This window comes from Sinohyriopsis cumingii, chromosome 11, assembly GCF_028554795.1.
Source record: "Sinohyriopsis cumingii isolate HCF-2022 chromosome 11, ASM2855479v2, whole genome shotgun sequence".
In the NCBI taxonomy this organism is placed as follows: domain Eukaryota; kingdom Metazoa; phylum Mollusca; class Bivalvia; order Unionida; family Unionidae; genus Sinohyriopsis; species Sinohyriopsis cumingii.
The window spans coordinates 41,227,798-41,252,034 of NC_142971.1; the positions used below are offsets into that span (position 1 = coordinate 41,227,798).

Consider the following 24,237-nt stretch of genomic DNA (forward strand, 5'->3'; position numbering starts at 1 on the left):
TTTTTTTTTTACTGCAATCTTATTCACAAAGTTCAGTTGTGTAGAATGAAAAAATTGTTCATTAAAAATAGTACAGTTTACTGAAAAAATTAAAGCAGTGATTTTGGGGGTAAGAAAGTTTACTTGACATGAAATTTGTAGACAATATACAGTTTTTGCAGGAAAATGAATTCGCATTTCAATGTTTAATAGGGTTACCATATATGAATATTGATAATCATTCAAATTAGATGAGATTTTAGTATTATGGCACCCGAAACATATTCCTAATAATGAATCTAGTAGAACTTTTCAGTAAACCCAATAACCTACAAGTTATGCCCCTTATATAGAAACAAACAGCAGCATTATGTACCTATTTACCTATTAAGAAAATGCACAATACTGTCCTACTAATGCTTATATTACCAGTAACATTATATACCTACCTACCTATCTACCTACCTACCTATTAAGATAATGCAAATTGTTGTCCTGCAAATTTGACAGTTTTAATTCTTTTTTAAGTTGGTCTGAAAATTGCTATGAAGCAACAAGAGTATTTTGTATAAGACAAGTTCTGGGAAAATCTTTCAGAATTTTACTTTATTTACTTTCTTTTTAATACTCCTAACTTTTTGCATATATTAATTTTGTGACAATGGCTATTAAGTACCACAAAAAAAATTTGTTATACAGATCTGTTAAAATATTTTTTAAGTGTCCAGTTTCTTTTCTTTTTTTATAATCAAATTGGATAAACAATTAAAATATATATGGTACTGTACATTGGAAAAAATAAAAAATAAACTGTGTACAAAATGGGATAAAAATTGTGGTAATGCCAATGCTTTCATAGGACAAATCCCATGGTTTATGGTATGCATAACACATACCATGCAAATATATAAGAATGTATCCTGGGGACCAGTGAACACTTGCTACACATCTCCCAAAGAAAAATCAGTCTGTTATTATACTGTCTTTTGATATCATTCATTACAGTTAGGTAGCATAGTGTTTGGAATTGTAGGAGAGATTTAATTTTATTGTACTATAATTGCTATTATACTATAATTAGTCTTATACTGTTATTACTATCATACTATAATTACAACAATTACTTCATTTGAAAATAAAATGATGAAAACTGATGTAAATATAGAAAATATATTAAAAGAAATAAGGTTATTCTAAAAAATAAAATAATTGTTAAATTATGCAAAACTTGTTGGAATTATCAGGAACTTATGAATTGCAAAAAATCATCCCCACTATTCCTCTTCTTCATGTTTCAGGATAAATTGTATTCAAAGCGTAACATAAAAATCATTGTACGTGTATTCTTAGATATATTATGGCTCTAAGTATTATAGAAATATGGTTTTTGCATAAAGTTAAGTTCTCCAAAGTTCGACTTGCAGTTATCCTTAAAACATTATAAGGTATAAGGTAGTAAGTGACTTATACTAAACAATAATTTTTCAGTGGTGAAATAAAGAATGTTTTTAGGTTTCATAATTGAATATTGATGAAAATATAGTGATCAAGGAAAATTATTGATCTTGAAATTCAAAAATTTGTTGACTTAAAACTGATATTGGTGATAATGTGGACTTGGTATTATAATTTACCCCAGTAATATTAAAATTCATTGCAAAAAATGAAAGCAGAGCCAGATTTTCTCAGAGTATGAGAAAAAGACCATTAACTGGTAGGCCTCCATGCTGTATAAATTCTGGGGTGAATTATACCATTTTTGGTCTCTCCCATGCCTCTTTCTTGTTATTGTTCATTTGTTATTGTTCAGATTCATACAGTTTATGTTTTTCTGTAGAATTATTTAAATGCCATCCTTTTTTCCTGGTTAGACATATATTTTTATTTAATTTTTTTCATTCAAAAGAAAAAAGGAACATACAAGAGTTTGCTGGATTTATTTGCACTGTTATTTAAATTTTGTGATTACTTTTTTTTAAATAATGTTCATGCTATTTTTCAAGTTCTAGTTATGGACCATTTCCACAATGACTAAGTTGGCGCTCTACAGTTTCGTATTTTGCATAGGGTTAGGATTTTAAAGAAAAAGAATTTCAACTGGCTTTCCTCACTGGTTTTACTGGCTATTTAACACATTAACCCCTAGCGATGACTTTACGGGGCAGGAGGTAGTAGCCTACTGCCAAGCTCTGTAGCATCATGGTCCTGCATGATACACTGAAATGGGTGGTATTATAGAAAGGTAGACAGATGTATCTCTACAATGATACCAAATAATCTGGAATATTTAGTTGCACTACAAAATACAGATAAAAAACCTCATTTTTTGGACCTGACTTTGTTTAACCCAAAATTCATCTGTGGTCAGAATCTGATTTTGTGTCTGGATTTTAGACTTTTTGGACTCAGATCTAAGGCAAACTGGTATGAACTGCAAACAGACAGATGAGCCTTTGCAAAAAGTAGGATAAGATGGGCATTTGGAATAAAGAGTGGTCTCCATACACAAATAATGGCTCCTTTTAGCAACACAAAAAAAAACAAAGAAAAAAAGTCCAACTTTTACCCTTCTGCTCATGCACGAGTCAAATAGCCAATGAAAAACAATGTTTCTAACACAACTAGGCAGAATGTTATTGAAAGATGACTGAGGATTTGGTGTTATCGAGTCTACTCAGAAATAGCTTTCAAAATGTGTTTCCTACTCAATTTTCAGGCAAACATGACAATAAGCTCCAGGATTAATGTGTTAAAAAAGACCTTGTATATCATAGGTATAATTCAAAGAACCTTTAATTCCCTTTATTTTGGTGTATGATTGATGGGTGTAGTATGGGTTATAGAGTATACAGCTTGGCCTTACTCTAGATGTGCACCTTTCAAAAAAGTGCTAGCTCCACTTGGTCATTTTCACTTCCTGAACTTCAGAGGTAAATTGTATAAAAAAGAGCTGATAACTTTCTTTTACATTTTATATATTTGGTAATTCATTCATTGCACTTTCAGAAGGTGGTATTGTCTAGTCTGGCAAAATTCATTTTCCCTATTTTAATAGCTGCTATGGATAGTGTACTTTAGACTACTTCAGGCTGATTTTTTAGCACAAGGGAGCAATCATTTTAGTTAGCAGTGTGTTTAAATCATGTACAATTTCCAAAAGTAAATATCCAGAGAAATATCATCCACATTACATTAATGTAGCATAGAGGTATGTCACCATTCTCTCTATTGTGCATGTTTTAAATGCAAACAACTTCACCTTACATATGTCACTCTCTCAAAAGTACATAATAACTGGTGAGCACCCCCTGAGCAGTATGGGAAAATGTTCATAAATCAATGTCACCAAAGCACTTTGGTTCAAATCACAGTGATGTCATCAGGCATCAGTGTGAAAATGAGCATCATTTTTAGGGTATGCTCAAAGCCACCATTGCTTTTGCTATTATTTGTTATTAGTGAGTCTACAGGAGACCCATTGATGTCAAAATTTAATGTCAGTAAAAATTATCCAGATGCAGTGTATGCAGTATTCTTTGTAGAAGAATGGTTCTTGTATCTACATTTTAGTCTTTCCGCCTTGATATCACCTGTGAAATGAAAGGTTTGAAAACCATTAAAACCAATGAAGCAGTTTGATTTCCATGGCAGTTTAGATGCCATTTTTGAAAGATATAAAGCTGATTCAGATTTTTGGATTTTTGGCAATAATTAATGAATAAACATCCTTATTAGGTCAATATTGTCCATTTATCAGGATATTAATGAGAGTTTGAAAACTTCAAAAATATGTGTGAATGTATTTTAAAATGGAGTTTAGACAAATTTATGAAAATCATTGCACGTCATTAAAAAATGAAAGATTGAAATTCAAAATTTAAAAAGAACAAACATTTATCAAAAGCAGTTTATAATCATTTTACATCAGCACATGGTTTTAGGGTAGCTATGTTTAAACACTTTCACATTTAGCACTGGGCACATTAAAATCACAGGAAATATAGCGTTTCAGGGATAAATAGTTCACTTGGGCATTGTCTTTTATCTCCACATTTTATTAATATATTCGCTTGATGGCTGTCAAATAGCTTGCATGCTGGATCTTTCTTATATTCACATATTATATTTAGATCATTTAGCGTTTCTTTTAAATCACTGTTAAACTGAGCACTCGCTTTCACAGACTGATTCACAGCATTTTCTGGCTTACCTGACTAGTCACACTCCTTTTCCCATTGGAATTAATAGATCAATATAACATGACTGGACACTCCAAATACAGCTGAAAATGAAGCAGCGGTGGAAAGGCTTTGGTAATGTCTAAAGAATTGGCCCACTCTCCCATGATGTATGTGCTTTGTTTGATCCACTGTGGTCCCCATGGTCCACAGAGCTTCAAATGCAAATGGAATTTCAGTAATCCCTTTTCTGATGTGGCTACTCTTTCTGTATTGGAGAGGTGGCTTTTATGGTGGCCTATTGTGAGGGGGACAGATAGTAAAAATATACCAGTTTGGTGGTCTCTGATTGCTGAGTAGTGTCCCTTGAGAGGATTTTGAAAGGAGCCACACGTGGAATTAAAAAAGTCACTAAAATGTGGCTCAGTAATGAATCTTTAAATTCTTATCCATTATTTTTGAATATTGTTCATGCAGATTGTCAAATAAAGGTAATATCTGTTTAAATTGCGCGAACAATTTATTTTATTTCAGGAGAAAATTTAATATGATGCATATATTTTCCATAAATATGAATATTTCTGTAGGGTAATGTTGATCTTTACACAAAGATGCTTTGTTATAAGAGATTATTTGTTTAAAAATTTTTAATTCAAAGTTTTACATTTTGAAGCAGATTAATGAACTGTTGCATGTTTTGCTCTAAAGTACTTTACAGATGTTGACAAATATTGAGAACCGATTAGAAGAATTATTTGAACAGATAGAATCCATGCCACAGGAAAAGGTCGAAGCTGCTGAAAAGGTAATAGTGTATGCACATGTTGAATATGAAACTACAGTTCAAGCTGACACCCCTAAAATTTTTTTGGTAAAACATGATATTTAACCATCTTTCAATTTTAACAAATACAGGCAAACCTGTCAATAGTGGCCATCCATGGAAAATGGCAACAGTGGCTTTTGTACTCAGATGACAGAGTCATCTTTCAAAATTGGTTTTTGAACAAATACCATGTACTGAATTTTCTTCTTCTTCTTCTTATTGTTATTATTATCATTATTATTACCAATTTGATTATTAATTATATTGATCTTTGTGATCAATATCCATTTTAATGTGTGCTATTTAACAAAATCATAAAATACACAAATATGTTGTTCTCTCCTCAATTTATGTTCAACATAAGATTATTGTATCCTGCTTACTTTAATCCATCCCATAAACTAAGTCATCACTGGTTCTTGAACTAATCACAGATCTTAGACAAAACAGTAATTTCAATAGCTAGCATATTACTAATAAAAGTAATGACCACTGGTCAGCAAACATGTATAAATTAGGCTTAAAACAGCTGTACACTTTCAAAAGAATATCTAGATTAAACATTTGCTCAGCTGTAATCAAATAACAGCTTTTATGAAGGCTAGTAATGAATAAGGAATGAAAGACCAGTACATGATGATGCTTTGTCACACATGAACTGAAACTTGCCTGATTTTGCAGACAAGTTTTAAGATATAGAACGACCCCTGACCCTAGTGTAAAGGGGTGTGACTCATGTGATCTTATAGATGAACTTTTTCATCAGAGATTTAATTCACAGGCAAATAGATGAATATATCAAACTAAGCTTGTCACACTGGAGTAAAAGGCGACTTCCATTTCTGTTGTGATATCATGTCTGCTAGTCCCACCATCTAGCAAAATGAATTGCTTCAATCCTCTACCCTAATGACAGAAACTGTGTTGCTGTAGAATTTAACATCATGAAACCTTTGAGTTACATTCATATGTGACCAGAGTACAGTGAGTACAAACAAGATAAGAAATGTTTCCACACCAATTCACATAATATTCCTTTATCTATAAACAATGTTTTTTCATGAAACAAAAGTTTAGTTTGCATACACTAGCAGTCATTGTTGATATAATCCAGTGACTGCTGAAACCAATGAGAAACCATTATTTGGTTAGGAACACCTGACCACGTACCTAAGAAAGCTGGTGACTGTTATGTGCATGAAATTTATGTATGATTTCCGGGGGAAATTGGAATGGTCATTGAGACCAGGTAACAACTATATAAAGGTGACTGTTTGGACAGGTTTGACTGTACTGCTGATTCAGCATATTTGTGACAGAACATTTAAATGAGTAACTAGTGTCAGGACAGTTATTAAAAATAAGTGAAGATTGTTTGAAAAGTCAAATGATCAACTGTTAGAGTATGATTTTTATAGTCAAATGTAAATTATTATAGTTTTCCTTCTGCACCTTTGTGACTTCATCACTAAATCATCCAGGAAGAGGGAAATTTATGTGTGTATTCACTTCCAGTTAATTAGCCTTTTTTAGTGCAACTCATGTGCCAACATTCATGACAGATGAAAAATCTGCAGGTAAACGATTTACCTTTATAGGATCCAAGCAACATAACTGTTACCAAATATAAAAATTGATAGTGTCCATGCAAAAATAAAGAATAGGTCTCAAACCAATTAAAATTGATAGTTTTTCAAATCTTTGATCTTTAGAACTTCAGCCAATTGCTTAGTGCTGAGTAATTAATATTCATACTTTATTTTGGCGAAAAATAATTTTGTGAAGATAGCTATTGTGCCCTCTTCAATAAAATTTTGTGCAAAGGCAAGCTGTACAAATTGGGCACGTCTTGTGTTTTGCAGAAATGGTGTTCTCCACTCAAGACATGTTTAATGTATTGATTAAGCTATCATTGAAATTTAACATGCTTCATACAAGAAAGTTAGAATGATTTTGATGGTTCAGCTGCCATAGCTTTGCTTCATTAAAGTTTCAAAATCTTACAGTTGTTAAACCTTCAGTTTGTAAGTATGTGTTTCATACTGGAAAAATTAAAATGTATGATGCAGAGAGTTTTAATAAGACATCAAAGGCTTTTGTAATTATCTCCCTTAGAATTGCTGACTTCCATCTTGCCAGTTTTCCAATAATACAAAAAACATGGCAGAAATCGATGTAATAAATTGTAGAGTATTTTCTTAAGCCATATCATTATTAATGCAATTACATCTTTGGGAGATAACCACCCCAATAAGAATTTGTTTACATAAAAGTTTTATTAAGATGAAATATTGCCTTTGTTCTGTAGAAAGCTTAATCACAAAATAATACAATGAACTATGGTATAATTAGCACATATTATAAATTAAGAAACTTTTTCACTAAGCCCTAATTGAAGAAGATAGCATTTTGGTTTAGCTGTGGCTGTTTTGGCCGAAACATTTTTTTTATAGTACCTGCATCATGTAGATAGAGTCACCAGAATAAAAATTTCAATCAACAAGTTTTAAAAAAGATTAAAGCATTGCTTATATGGTGATATAGAATATTTCAGTATAATTATTCAGTAGAGAAGACCTCTTAACATTTATGATTTGGCCATAATTCTTATGAAATTTTTCTTTAATTATGAACCTAAGGAATAATAAAAAATACATAATGGTTGTGTTGCAGTCAGATCAGGATATTGGCTTATCTAGGTTTGGTCTAGATCCAGGTTTTCTTGTTAAACTCAGCAGAGTTGGTTAGGAAACCAGACTAACTTTAAAGCAATATCTCAGATAATTTAATCTGCCCATGTTTTTAAAAAAATGTAAATGCCTGCATGATCAAAGCATTATTTAGAAATGTGCAACAAATGAAAACATGTCCTCCCAGTCGGTCTGAAGGATTTTGCTTATAATCATAGGACACCTTAGTCTGCCAAGTGACAAAACATTTTATGTTGTATAAGAACCAGTAGCAGGGTCCAGGTTTGTACAAGTACTTTTAGGTGGAATAGTCACTTCATTCTTGTTAGAAGTTCAAACAATCAGCACAGAAGCATAACAATGTGTATTCCAAACTTTGGTCTTGTTTGGAAAAATGCAGGATAGACAAGAATTTCATTTATTAGACATCATATTGTGTCAATTTATGTATTCTTCATGGTGGGAGATCTGATTTCCTCCACCTCATGAAATTAGGAAAAGTTGTTAAAAAGGCATAAATATTTAATTGAAATGAGATACTTAGCAAGAAGCCATTGACATGGGTTTGGAAGTACAGTTTCTGAAACCAGACTGTAGGGTCCTAAGATGTATTTGTACTTCACAAACATTTTTGTTGAACATAAGATTACCTTTGTTGCAAGACATTACACATCTGAGCTTTCTGGTGCATGTTTTCCAGGATGATATTCACAGTACATGGTATTTCATTACATCTTACTGAAAATTGGTCTAACTCACATAAAAATAACCACTGCCTTACTGAAAATTGGTCTAACTCACATAAAAATAACCACTGCCTTACTGAAAATTGGTCTAACTCACATAAAAATAACCACTGCCTTACTGAAAATTGGTCTAACTCACATAAAAATAACCACTGCCTTACTGAAAATTGGTCTAACTCACATAAAAATAACCACTGCCTTACTGAAAATTGGTCTAACTCACATAAAAATAACCACTGCCTTACTGAAAATTGGTCTAACTCACATAAAAATAACCACTGCCTTACTGAAAATTGGTCTAACTCACATAAAAATAACCACTGCCTTACTGAAAATTGGTCTAACTCACATAAAAATAACCACTGCCTTACTGAAAATTGGTCTAACTCACATAAAAATAACCACTGCCTTACTGAAAATTGGTTTAATTCACATAAAAATAACCACTGCCTTACTGAAAATTGGTCTAACTCACATAAAAATAACCACTGCCTTACTGAAAATTGGTCTAACTCACATAAAAATAACCACTGCCTTACTGAAAATTGGTCTAACTCACATAAAAATAACCACTGCCTTACTGAAAATTGGTCTAACTCACATAAAAATAACCACTGCCTTACTGAAAATGATGCATTAAAGTTAGAGTAGAGCTGTCAGATAATCAACTGTAGTCTTAGAAACTATGTTGTAATCGAACAATACTGAGTTTGTTTTCTAACTAAGTATTTTTGAGGACAAAATAGTCATGTTTGACAGGTCTCTGATATAACCGTATAAATGTCCTGGACACCATTTCACAAAACCATGTATACCCAAATTTTTCTTAACTTTTTATGTGTGACTTTAGTACATGTTTCTGGGTCTTTCACTAACAAGAATTATGCTCATTTTTTTATATGTTTTTCTTACAGTTTTACTTAACTGTATGATATGTCTCAGGCCAGCAGTAGTGCATACTTTTTTCATAAGTGTCTTTGTGGCTAGCAAGAGTCAGAGAGAGTGGGTTATTTTGAGATGTGCCCAGACATTCCATTATATACCACATAGTGGATATTTCTCTATCAAAGCTAATTTTGAACATATTTATAAACATTTTCTGTGAAAAAATAAGTAAAAAATATTGTGTGTATGATAGAATTTGCTTGGGCAAAAAAAGAATGTATGAGATGTTAAATCACCAGTATTAGTGAAATTCCATCGAAAATTAAAGCAGATAAACTATCCTTTCATTAACCTGTCAGTGTCAGCAAGTACAAATATTGAGAGGTATTCCATTCATTGTGATAAAGAATATATTGATCTCAGTCAAGAGATAAATTAGCAGTGGATCCTGTCTTTAATAAATCAACCCACCCCCAAAAAATCATAACAGTCCTTATAGTAAATGATCATTGTCATAATTATCACCATAATAGGATACTCACATCCTCAAGAAACTGGATTAATTAAATGTTTTAATAATGGCTAATAATAAGAATTCTTTTGTGCTGACTATTTGGTCCTTAGATAATAAAAATATGTCAGTTCAAACAAGACAGTAATATACAAGAGACAACTGTGCATGCCCAATATTTTATAAACTTTTCACAAATGATTTAAATACATGAATTACATTGTTTCACTAGTGATTATTATGTATGTTTTAAAGGGACATCTGTGTTATTGAAAAATGTTTAAAATGGAAAGTTAAAAAAATATTATCCGTAAAATCTGTAGTCTTTAGTTCTAGTTCCAGTTGAAATATTGCAAACAAATTAATTTTGACATGATCGTTTGATAGAAAGCCTAATACATTGTTTCCACTAGTTTTTTATGATTTGCTAGTGAGATAAATAAACTATTCTCACTGGATTTTATGATTTGCTAGAGAGAATAATACACTATTCCTACTTGATTGTTATGATTCACTTGAGAGATAGACTAATTCCACTAGTTTTTATGATTCACTTCGAAGATAATAACTATTCCTTCTGGGTTTTATGATTTGTTAGTGAGATAATAAACTATTTCCACTGATTTTTTTTTAATTTGCTAGTGAGATAATAAACTATTTCCACTAGTTTTTATGATTTGCTAGTGAGATAATAAACTATTCCCACTGGTTTTTATGATTTGTTAGGAAGATAATAAACTATTCCCACTGGTTTTTTAATTTGCTAGTGAAAAAATAAACTATTCCCACTAGTTTTTATGATTTGTTAGGAAGATAATAAACTATTCCCACTGGTTTTTATGATTTGTTAGGAAGATAATAAACTATTCCCACAGGTTTTTTTAATTTGCTAGTGAGAAAATAAACTATTCCCACTGGTTTTTATGATTTGTTAGGAAGATAATAAACTATTCCCACTGGTTTTTATAACTTGTTAGCAAGATAATAAACTATTCCCACTGGTTTTTATGATTTGCTAGTGAGATAATAAACTATTCCCACTGGTTTTTATGATTTGTTAGTTAGATAATAAACTATTCCCACTAGTTTTTATGATTTGTTAGTGAGATAATAAACTATTCCTATTTGTTTATGTTCCTATTCCCATTGAAACTGCATATTTGTACAATGATTCCTCAAAGCTACAAATGTTGTGATTAAGAATCATTGCACAACTATGTAAATCTCAGCAAATTATTATTTTAGCAAATTACAAACTGTCTGAGTATACATCAGGTAAAATTTAACCATTGGGTGCACAGTGCATGCTACCAAATTATATTGAAATAATTTCAACTCAACATTAAAATAACAGCGTATATATTTATGCCGATGCATGTTCACTTAAGTACACATAATTCTAGCAATCATCGTCATCAAACAGCAGGACAATCACTCAAATAATCGTAGAAATTATCTGTCAAGCAAATAGACAAAGATGTAAAGTTTTATTCAAAACTTTAATTATATTTTAAAGCTTAAATTACATTTTCTTCAGGCCTGTACTTCATAGTTTTATGAGTTTGCAAAATAATATTTTGTTCTTCCCTTTTTCCTAAATAATTATAGTTTGCTTGATGTATTTACTGAACAGATTTCAATGTTTTTTTAGTACAAGTCTTTTTATTGTTTCATTTCATTTTTTTTAAACTAAATTGTATTTTGTTTCAGTCAGGAGATTCAGACATCTCTGCACAGTAATTCTTTACTCTTTTTTCATTCAAGTGCACTGATTTACAAAGATAATGTTAATAAAAACAAAAAAGAAACAGAAAAATGCGTCTTGTATGACATCCCAATAAACAAATTAATATTCCATCAATGATAGAATGTACATACTTTGGGGTCTTCAACTGCTGTTCAAAACAGGAAATTAGATGATTATCTTTTCCACCGAACTTCTACGACTAAAGATCACTGATACAGGGAGAGTATTATGTGTTACTTTTATTTATTTATTTATTTATTTATTGTCAATAAAGCATTCAGATAAAAATGCAAAAAGTGAGGAATTTACTCTCTATTGTCAACTTCAAGTAGTTTTTGCTTAATTGTTCTAAGAAGGTTTTCATTAAAAAGGTAGATGTCCAAATTGCTTAAAAAAATTGTGTCAAAGATAAATAATTAAAAAACAAATTCAATAATAATAATGTTTTTAAATATTATTCTCCCATGAGTGGAAATGGAATGATGAAACCCAGGTCAAAAAGTCCATTTCTTCCCTTACCCTGGAGAAACGATAACAAACGGTCCATTTCTGTAGACACAGATGAGTTCCTGGAAGAACCCATTTCACCAGGTCCTTCTCATCTATCAGGTTCACCTTTGTTGTCTCACCCAGTGGGTCAGATGACAGGAAGAAGAGGTGGGACTTTTCATGAGGTAATAAATGAGCTTTACTACCTACTTTCCTCAGATCTATGTCCCAAATGTTTGGGATCATCAGAGGCTAGGATATTCTGCAATTTGGAGAGGCTTTTCTAGGCACAGCCCAAGTTTGACCTGCTGTTGGTCTCTCATCTGTAATGAAGGTGAGATAACTGCAATTTAATAAAGGCTCAGATGGGCCAGACAGCAGAAGTGGTGGTCTGTTCCCTCTTCTGCTCTTTGGCCTCTTGTCAAAGTCAAGAACTTTTGGGTCCATTAACCCACATGGGCCCATCTCATTTTCAAAGCTTTGTAACTGAAAGCACTGACTATTTTGCAGCCTCTTAATTTGTTGAAGGAGGAATCATTATCTCTGGCTGCATTGTAGAGACTGCTTGATGCCATGACCAGCACAGTGATGCACATGTTAATGATGTATGTCATGGGACTCTTGTCAGAGCTCATTCATTTCCATTGGGATGTGTCCTTAGAGACATAAAAGGTTTTGCTGGATCATAGCTAAAGTGGTCCAACCCTCATGATGTTGAGAGGCTATTCAGATGGCTAATCCCTATGGAGACCTCTCAGACTTTGACAGATTGGCAACTCTTGTCCCAACCCATGGTACTGGGCCCAGCTAAATCAAGTAAGAAACACCACTATCTTGGAAGGTCCATGGCACCTTTTCCTAAGTGTTTTAATTAGAGAAAAAATCAGAATTGAAATCCATCCCAAATTTAAAACCTCTTTCCGTCCATAATTCTAATGACAAGGTGGCTGGAGGGGCCAGAGTAGAAAGGCTCTATGCCCCTCTTCCTTCCATTCACCCCATGGGATTCACACCCTTTCCTATGGTTTGACCTATGGGATAATATGTTATTTAAAGAAGAATCCAGGATGCTTGTGTTGCCCTGACTTGGCTTGCTCTAAGAATATAGTATGTACCATTATGCTGAGGGGTATATAGCTCAGAATGATTACCAAAAGTAGTTAGAATATTAAATAATCTGCTCAGAGTAAATCCACCCATTTTAGGAAGCAAAAATGTGTAAAAAGAAATTTGGAAGGTAAATGAAAAATATTTAGCACATAAGATTTTCTTAAGATTTCATCTAGAGGAAGGTGAATTAAGGTATAATAGATTTGAATGGCCTTATGACCAGCAGCCAGGCATTTTGAATGGCCTCATGACCAGCAGCCAGGCATTTTGAATGGCCTCATGACCAGCAGCCAACCAATTTGAATGGCCTCATGACTAGCAGCCAACCATTTTTTATGGTCTCATGACGAGCAGCCAGGCATTTTGAATGGCCTCATGACCAGCAGCCAACCAATTTGAATGGCCTCATGACCAGCAGCCAAGCATTTTGAATGGCCTCATGACCAGCAGCCAAGCATTTTGAATGGCCTCATGACCAGGAGCCAAGCATTTTAAATGGCCTCATGACCAGCAGCCAAGCATTTTGAATGGTCTCATGACTAGCAGCCAAGCATTTTGAATGGCCTCATGACCAGCAGCCAAGCATTTTGAATGGCCTCATGACCAGGAGCCAAGCATTTTGAATGGCCTCATGACCAGCAGCCAAGCATTTTGAATGGCCTCATGACCAGCAGCCAAGCATTTTGAATGGCCTCATGACTAGCAGCCAAGCATTTTGAATGGCCTCATGACCAGCAGCCAAGCATTTTAAATGGCCTCATGACCAGCAGCCAAGCATTTTGAATGGCCTCATGACTAGCAGCCAAGCATTTTGAATGGCCTCATGACCAGCAGCCAAGCATTTTGAATGGCCTCATGACCAGGAGCCAAGCATTTTAAATGGCCTCATGACCAGCAGCCAACCATTTTTTTATTGCCATAATCCTAGTGCATGAACATTTTTTTTTGTTCCAAAGGACCCTGCTTGGATGGTCACCTCTTTTGCATGACCAGCAGACAGAATTTACTCATCTCAGTTCCACCCCTTTGGGAGTTTTCAGATGGAAATCTCATGTTTTTTTCATTGAAAATGACATTTAGTTCCAGTATGCCAGTAAAGTACCTGCCTTTAAGCCATACAAAGAGGCAAACTATTAATCCAGTCATTTTTTTAGATGGATGTTCTTTAGTTGCAAAGTTTTGTGTCATGGATAATTATTAATATACTCACTTATTAGTTGAATCAAACTCCGCACAACAAAGATCCTGCCATAGCATAATGCACCTGCAGGCCAGGGTGTATTTTGTTTATTTTACTGATTTCTCCTAATGACCTGCACAGACCCAGATCTGCTGGTGCATTATAATCTGGTCTGTACAGTTCGCAGTTGGACTCAACTTACAAGCAAGTACAAGCAGTTATCAGATTTGATGGTTACCAAGGTGACAAAAGCTTACTGCTGGGATGCACATTAATGTTCAGCTCAGTTTAGCGTGATGTCTGGTTGCCATAAAGTAAAGCTAGTGTGTCGGCCTACATGTATGCTGAAATGTACATGTAAGGGTAACACATTAAAATCCATCAAGCAGAAAGGGTAAGGGTAACAGACTAAAACCCATCAAGCTGTAAGGGTATGGGTAACAGACTAAAACCCATCAGGCTGTAAGGGTAAGGGTAATAGACTAAAACCCATCAAGCAGTAATGGTAAGGGTAACAGACTAAAACCCATCAGGCTGTAAAGGTATGGGCAGCAGACTAAAACCCATCAAGCAGTAAGGGTTAGAGCAACAGACTAAAAGCTATCAAGCTGTAACAGTAAGGGTAACAGACTAAAACCTATCAAGCAGTAATGGTAAGGGTAACAGACTAAAACCCATCAAGCTGTAAGGGTATGGGTAACAGACTAAAACTCATCAAGCAGTAATGGTAAGGGTAACAGACTAAAACCCATCAGGCTGTAAAGGTATGGGTAGCAGACTAAAACCCATCAAGCAGTAAGGGTTAGGGTAACAGACTAAAAGCTATCAAGCTGTAACAGTAAGGGTAACAGACTAAAACCTATCAAGCAGTAACGGTTAGGGTAACAGACTAAAACCCATCAAGCTGTAAGGGTAAGGGTAACAGACTAAAACCCATCAAGCTGTAAGGGTATGGGTAACAGACTAAAACTCATCAAGCTTTAATGGTAAGGGTAACAGAATGAAACCCATGAAGCAGTAACGGTAAGGGTAACAGACTAAAACCCATCAAACAGTAATGATAAGGGTAACAGACTAAAACCCATCAGGCAGTAATGGTAAGGGTAATAGACTAAAATACATCAAGCAGTAATGGTAAGGGTAACAGACTAAAACCCATCAAGCTGTAAGGGTATGGGTAACAGACTAAAACTCATCAAGCAGTAATGGTAAGGGTAACAGACTAAAACCCATCAGGCTGTAAAGGTATGGGTAGCAGACTAAAACCCATCAAGCAGTAAGGGTTAGGGTAACAGACTAAAAGCTATCAAGCTGTAACAGTAAGGGTAACAGACTAAAACCTATCAAGCAGTAACGGTAAGGGTAACAGACTAAAACCCATCAAGCTGTAAGGGTAAGGGTAACAGACTAAAACCCATCAAGCTGTAAGGGTATGGGTAACAAACTAAAACTCATCAAGCTTTAATGGTACGGATAACAGAATGAAACCCATGAAGCAGTAACGGTAAGGGTAACAGACTAAAACCCATCAAACAGTAATGATAAGGGTAACAGACTAAAACCCATCAGGCAGTAATGGTAAGGGTAATAGACTAAAATACATCAAGCAGTAATGGTAAGAGTAACAGACTAAACCCATCAAGCAGTAATGGTAAGGGTAACAGACTAAAATCCATCAAGCAGTAATGGTAAGGGTAACAGACTAAAACCCATCAGGCAGTAATGGTAAGGGTAACAGATTAAAACCCATCAAGCAGTAATGGTAAGGGTAACAGACTAGAACCTATCAAGCAGTTATGGTAAGGGTAACAGACTAAAACCTATCAAGCTGTAAGGGCAAGAGTAACAGACTAAAACACATCAAGCAGTAAGGGTAAGGGTAACAGACTAAAATCCATCAAGCAGTAATGGTAATGATAACAGACTAAAACCCATCAAGCTGTAAGGGTATAGGTAACAGACTAAAACCCATCAAGCTGTAGGGGTTATGTTAACAGACTAAAACCCATCAAGCTGTAAGAGTAATGGTAACATACTAAAACCCATCAAGCAGAAACAGTAAGGGTAACAGACTAAAACCGATCAAGCAGTAAGGGTAAGGGTAACAGACTAAAACCCATCAAGCAGTAAGGGTTAGGGTAACAGACTAAAACCCATTAAGCAGTAAGGGTTAGGGTAACACACTAAAACCCATTAAGCAGTAACGGTAAGGGGAACAGACTAAAACTCATCAAGCAGTAAGGGTTAGGGTAACAGACTAAAACCCATCAAGCAGTAAGGGTAAGGGTAACAGACTAAAACTCATCAAGCAGAAACAGTAAGGGTAACAGACTAAAACCCATCAAGCAGTAAGGGTAAGGGTAACAGACTAAAACCCATCAAGCAGTAAGGGTTAGGGTAACAGACTAAAACCCATTAAGTGGTAAGGGTTAGGGTAACAGACTAAAACCCATCAAGCAGTAACGGTAAGGGGAACAGACTAAAACCCATCAAGCAGTAAGGGTTAGGGTAACAGACTAAAACCCATCAAGCAGTAAGGGTTAGGGTAACAGACTAAAACCCATCAAGCAGTAACGGTAAGGGTAACAGACTAAAACCCATCAAGCAGTAACAGTAAGGGGAACAGACTAAAACTCATCAAGCAGTAAGGGTTAGGGTAAAAGACTAAAACCCATCAAGCAGTAAGGGTTAGGGTAACACACTAAAACCCATTAAGCAGTAACGGTAAGGGTAACAGACTAAAACCCATCAAGCAGTAAGGGTAAGGGTAACAGACTAAAACCCATCAATCTGTAAGGGTTAGGGTAACAGACTAAAACCCATCAAGCTTTAGGGGTTATGTTAACAGACTAAAACCCATCAAGTTCTAAGAGTAATGGTAACATACTAAAACCCATCAAGCAGTAATGGTAAGGGTAACAGACTAAAACTGTCAAGCAGTAACGGTAAGGGTAATAGACTAAAACCCATCAAGCAGTAACAGTAAGGGTAACAGACTAAAACCCATCGAGCAGTAAGGGTAAGGGTAACAGACTAAAACCCATCAAGCAGTAAGGGTTAGGGTAACAGACTAAATACCATCAAGCAGTAATGGTAAGGGTAGCAGATTAAAACCCATCAAGCAGTAAGGGTTAGGATAACAGACTAAAACCCATCAAGCAGTAATGGTAAGGGTAAAGGACTAAAACCCATCAAGCAGTAATGGTAATGGTAACAGACTAAAACCCATCAAGCAGTAATGGTAAGGGTAACAGACTAAAACCGTCAAACAGTTGAAGAGCATTTTGTATAAAACCTGAAAACTAGTTTCACAGTGGTATTGTTGCCAATGAAGGAATGAGTTGTTCTAGAAAGTGCAGGATGTCATTGACAAGGAATTCATTTTAGAGACATTCTCAGTTTAGAAATAAAGTGAAAGTAATTCAGCTGAATGAAAAGGAGGAGTCTGGCCTTTGATCATTCCTGAGAAATTGAAATCAGAAAAAAATTCAAATAAATATCACCAATTATACATTCTGCAGCAGTGGAAAAATGGCATGAAAGGAGAAGGATAGCTACAGCTTGTTTATACCCTGATTTTACTGACAAGGTTTTCAACTTGCTTGGCGCTGTGATTGATGATTATTTACAGTTATTTAAAATAACATTAATACAAGTTTGATAACATTGATTTCATGACATGCATGGGATTTTTAAATGAATAAATTAATTATTTCAAAATTAGTTCAGCCTTTCTCACTTTATGTGTAAGTTATTACTCACATCTATGTGATTTCACTATTGATTGGCTAGCCATTGTACAAGACAGCTTTCCTGCTGTAGACAGGAAGCCTTAGAAGAGAATTACTGTACTTAAATCATCAGATGAGTATAGTTGTAAGAAAATTTGTTTGCTAAAAACAGGAAGAGGACTGAAAAATGGAATTTCGAGCTATATTTTAAAACATGTTTTGCTGCTTTACAACCTGGATTTAAATGGGTGAAGAATTTGTTTCACCTAAAAATATATTAATCTTGGGTTGAACCTCAATCAGTGCCTCTTTAAATTTCTGACTTCAAATTTTCACATGTGTCATTATAAGGCTGGTGCTTTCCTTTCAGCATATTTTAAAGGTGGGACTCATGAACACACTAGATTAACCTGTTTATACACAAAAATTTCCCCACATGTCTGAATTTTTGTTATCTGGACAGGAAAGATTCCATTGAAAGTACATGTATGTCATATCATGTCAAATCCAAGCATTTATATTACACTAGTGAGGTATGGATATCACAATGGGTTTTTCAGTGTAAAAGTTCCTGAATTTAGCAAAATCATAAAATTGACTAGGTAAATGTTATGTCTTGTAAGAAGTACATATGTCATGAAAGCATTACAAAAAAGAAACAAGAATTAATAAAAAAAAAGAAAAATTTAAATTATTAGCCCTAACAGGACCCATTATGGTTCTAATGTACAGTTTTGTATTTTTGGAGAAGGTTAAATTTCTAAAGAAATAGCAAGTCTTACCATTTGACCTATTGAATTATGCTATTTCTAATTTCATGGTGTTTGTTTTTGTAGTCATGTCATTATTTGTTTTTTGTTTATAGGTGCTGTCTAATGTTGTAAAGTGCTTGGAGCTTCTAAATATTAGGCGCTATACAAAGTCCTCATTATTATTATTATTATTATTATTATTATTATTTAAAGAAGAATCTGGGAATGCTTATGTTGGCATAAATCAGTTCGCTTTAGAAATTTAACATGTAGCAGATGCTTTTTGGAATCTAATTCAGCAACATTATCACAGGGTTTAGATGCAAGGTGATGTGCTCAGAGTCAGTGCTCAGTTTTAGAAAGCAAAGATGTGTGCTACATTTTTTTAAGGTAAAATGTAAACAGTTTATCCAGTCAAATTTCTTCTGAAAAAGGTAAATTACGGTACTTAAATCTCCATACATTTAGAAAATCTTGTTTGTCAGAACAAGGACAGGGACATAAGTTAAACAATTTGTATTTTTTTTCATCACTTTTGCTTGTTTATAGCCACAATTTCGATGAGTGCAGAATGAGTCTGAATTAAAAATATGATAAATCTCCATAACACTGATAGAGAATTTTATTTTGGATCATAAAGAGGAAAAAAGTCTTTTTCACCGCAAAGATTGAACCTTAAGCAGACATCATATACATGTGACAATGTGAAGTTTTTAAAAACAAGAACTGGAGTGTAACCTGAAAGAAAAACCCTTTTCTCCATCAAGTAAATAGTAGGCAATTACTGCAGATAAAAAGATGCATGTTACGGTGTACTGTAGATTGAAAAGATAGTTATATTCAACAGCTGCATTGTGTTTAGATATTTTTTAAAGATTTGTGCCAGCTATGTTGTCATTTTGATGTGATTGTAAGTAGTCGACAAATATTCCACTAAATATTTCTTATCAGCAACAACATTAAATAATGTTTTCTAAAGTGTATATAATAATTACAGAAACATCTGAAATATCTAAGCTGTTCAGTGGAGCCACTATGAGTGCAAATTGTGTGTTATAGAAACACAAATTTCATTACAACATTATTTTCTGATTGTTTAATGTTTGTTATTTGATCATGCTGAAAGGAAAAGTTAATTCATATCATGATGACTTTTGGTTTGTATTGAGCTTGGCATCTATGCCACGGTTATTTTTCTTTCCTTCTTAAGAAATGGCGTTCTGGAGGCGAAAATGTTAAAATATTGTATTTTATTTATTATATTTTCTGACAAGGTTTGGCAAGCAGTGTAACATAAACAATGACTAAAAGACAAATGAATTAAGGTAATCCAATTTTGCAAACTTAATGACTTTGGACGACTTGAAATGTAATTATCATTACATTATGATGTCATTGATATGACATCACTATTTACCTTGGTGTGTCATAATGATATGAATTCTGGGAGTGATTCAATGTCAAATGCTTATGACTTCAGTCTGATGTTTTGAGTAATAAAAAAGACAAATTCTTAATCAATTTTAATAATCACAATAAAAATTAAGTTGAAAAAATGACTACATCATTAAACATACGAGACCTTTAGAGATCTTAAAGTGCTTTTAAACCTTACACAAATCAGCTGTGTAGACTTTCTGTTGTGGATATTAAGGGTGAAAATGTAATTTCCCTTACTAGGGAATAGATATTAAAGGTAAAAATGTAATTACTCTTACCTGGGGATAGATATTAAGGGTGAAAATGTAATTACCCTTACCTGGGTATAGATATTATGGGTGAAAATGTAATTACCTTTACTTGGTGATAGATATTAAGGGTGAAAATGTAATTACCTCTACTTGGGGATAGATATTAAGGGTGAAAATGTAATTACCCTTACTTGGGAATAGATATTAAGGATGAAAATGTAATTACTCTTACCGGGGGATATATATTAAGGGTGAAAATGTAATTACCCTTACTTGGGGATAGATATTAATGGTGAAAATGTAATTACCCTTACTTGGGGATAGATATTAAAGGTGAAAATGTAATTACCCTTACTTGGGGATAGATATTAATGGTGAAAATGTAATTACCGTTACTTGGGGATAGATATTAATGGTGAAAAGATTCACTGATGTAGCAATGTATCAGTATTTTGCTTTTTTGATATAAATATTGATACTGATGGCTGATTCTAAGCAATATTTAAAGTATGATAAGTAATTTTAATCTTCATTGGCATTGAATAAGCTGTGAAGTTTACTGCCATTAAATGCTTGGTTTGAAGAGTGTATGAAGAATTTATTTGCAATTTTAAGCATATTTTTACCAGGCTAAAGAGAAGGAGAGACGGTTGAAGTTGAGAGAGGAGAAGATGGAGCAACAGCGAATACACCAGGAAGAAAGAGTCAAGCGAGCCTTGGAGAGAGCAAAAGCAGAGCCCAAGAAGCAGGTTAGTAATTAACTACATCATATAATTACTCCCACCCTACCCATCATCATATAATTTACCCCACCTTACCTTGCCCCACCCACCCATATTTTGGTTTGTTATTAGAGACAATTAGGTCATACAGTACAATTATTATACTGTAAAAAGTTATAAATAAGATGTCTCATCTATTAATTGTGTAAAATTTCTTTTTTCACTTTTTGTGGTGGGACAGCATATTTTCAAGGAAGATAAACTTTTGAGTAAAATATTGTTAGATGATGGGAAAATTGCTTTTATTGACATAAAAATGTATATATGATGTGTATTTGTGAGTGTATGTTAATGTTGCAACCATTTATCACAATTTGCATTTTTAAAATGAAGATAACTCTTAAAGTTCTTTAAAGAAAAATATTTTAGCATTGCTAATATTTTGCAGATTTTGAAAATGCAGCATATTTTTGGGCAGCAGCTTATTTATGATCATGCAGCTCTTTCATATGAATAATATTTCTGCAAGTAAAGTTCTCAGTAAATTCCATATTTCATATTGTTTACGACATTAAATATTGTTCATTTGCAGACTGGCAGAAAGCTTGTGTTCAGGTCAGAGCCCCCAAGGCTGAAGAAAAAGGAAGATCTGAGTGCTGATTTGGCAAGCAGAGAAGAAGAGGAACTTGCCTACTTCTTCCAGTGGTGATAGATCCCACTTCTGACACCAAAAATTAACCTACCATTGTATCAGTGATATGACTGCAATAAATTTCATGGTGCCCAAAACACTGCATGGTCTGTGCATTATTTTATGCCTAGTGTAATTACAGATGAAGTGGTGTATTTTCAGTCAGAACTTTGGTGATATTTTTATATATTGTTTTATACTAACTCAGTGGGAAGATTTTTAATTCAGGCTCATGTTCGGGGACATCATAATTCATTATAATATAATTACACAATAAATTAATGGTTTTTTGAACTTCTAATTGAAGTTTTTCATGATTGTTCTTTTACTCTTACAAGTGAAAAACAATAATGTGTTCATTCTGTACAAGATATCTCTGTGATTTCAAATTATTTTTCAGGGTGATCCCTTATGACATATGAGTCTTAAGGTTCATACGTGTGAAATCACTGTCTACTTCTGTTATGAATTGTGCACACAGATATTTACAGGAATATGTTTGAATTGTACTTTGCATATTTTCATGTCTATAATTACGAAAGAGCATTTATTTTTAATTAAACTGGAGTCAATATTTTTTTATTTTATGATACATAGCCATAAAGGATGCAAGTCAGAAATACACAAAGCTGAACATTTTCATATAAACTGTTTATGAAAAATATTATTTTAACATAAGTAAATCTCTGAATCTATCATACATTGTTCATGCTAAAAACTTAACAATGAATTTTGGGACTGTATGTTTTAAATAGGCCAATTTAGAGAAAATTATTGTTGGGAAGGTGGGAACTGCAATGACTTTAGAAAATGTTGCAAGGTGTCTAAAGCTATTTTACTTGCTTTGATGCAACTGAACAAACTTTGTAGTTTAAATTTATATACACCAGTTCATTGTACATTCATATATCATGCTTTCTGTTCTGTGTATAAATATTTTTGCTTGTGCAGGTGTGTAAAAAAAAGAAGATCTAGTTGATTTTGGGCAAATTCCAAATTGACTTGCATACTTCCTTCTACTTCACTTTTGTCATCAGTTGTAATGATTTCTAAGGCACATTTTTAAAAGTTCATAGAATAATAGAAATTCCACTTCCCACTTTAAATGCAACTCCTTATCTCCTAATATAATCTTTCATCATGATATTTATTGGTATATACAGTTCTAATTTCCCTTCATTTTGATCAGTAATTAAGAGAATAAAATGTAGATATGTTTTAAGTTTAAATTTTCTGTACACCTTGAAAGGCAGCAATATATTTATCAGTACCTAAATCTTTTTCCTACATTTAGAAGGAGTTTGTTTTAATTTTGTAGCAAATTAATAGGCTTGGACAAAAATTTATAATGAGCAGAACTCCTACAGCTATTTATGATCTATCTATCTTAGATACATTGCTTTTTTTTGTTTAGAAATGAAATAAATAAAAAGAAAGACCTTTTTTGCAGTTTCTTTGTCACTAGTTGCTGTGTCACAAAAGAGAGCTTTTATTTAAAATAACAATTCCATCAGTAGACTTGTATAGTAATGGCTGGTCAGTTCATTCTGGTTGGATATCACACATGCAGCAAACCAAGTCTAAAATCATTGGAGGTGATGCAGTTGCCAATTTTAGACAATGTAACGCTTCATTGGATTTAGCTGTAAAATTTGGGAATTCACTGAAAGTAAATTTTACATGGAAAGCTAATTTTTTTATTTATACATATTGTTCAATAGCAAGCAGGAACAATTTACTAATTGTAAGTTTTTTCCATATTTGACCATTAAGAAAGTTCCTGTTATTTTTTTGCTGTCCCATCTCAACAGTGGTATGGGCATATTAGACAAATCTGTAAATTCAGGAATGATATTTTTTGTTGTCCCATCTCAACAATAATATGGGCATATAGACAAATCTATAAATTCATGATATTTTTTGTTGTTGTCCCATCTCAACAGTGATATGGGCATATAGACAAATCTATAAATTCATGATATTTTTTGTTGTTGTCCCATCTCAACAGTGATATGGGCATATAGACAAATTTATAAATTCATGATATTTTTTGTTGTTGTCCCATCTCAACAGTGATATGGGCATATAGACAAATCTATAAATTCATGATATTTTTTGTTGTTGTCACATCTCAACAGTGATATGGGCATATAGACCAATCTACACATTCCCCATGAGTTTGTAAGAGTTATGTGCTTTTGCAATAGGTCAGAGGTCACCAGAGAAAAAGCTGCCTGTTTTTTCTGACACTTTTGAATGAACATCCCATTGAGAACAATGCGTTGTGTTCCCAACCTCTGACCTGTTTT

At 33.5% G+C, this 24,237-nt stretch overlaps 1 protein-coding gene across 1 annotated transcript in view; it reads left to right on the top strand.

Moving 5' to 3' along the window:
* Positions 1 to 23,371, top strand: part of LOC149787992 (cilia- and flagella-associated protein 100-like) — a 62,018-nt gene extending 38,647 nt beyond the window's left edge. Inside the window, exons 14-16 of the mRNA XM_089974276.1 lie at positions 4,866 to 4,962; positions 21,145 to 21,264; positions 21,830 to 23,371. Coding sequence (XP_089830402.1) covers positions 4,866 to 4,962; positions 21,145 to 21,264; positions 21,830 to 21,946 — 334 coding nt within the window. The 3' untranslated portion in view covers positions 21,947 to 23,371. The remainder of the gene's footprint in view (positions 1 to 4,865; positions 4,963 to 21,144; positions 21,265 to 21,829) is intronic.
* The last annotated feature ends 866 nt before the right edge of the window (positions 23,372 to 24,237 follow it).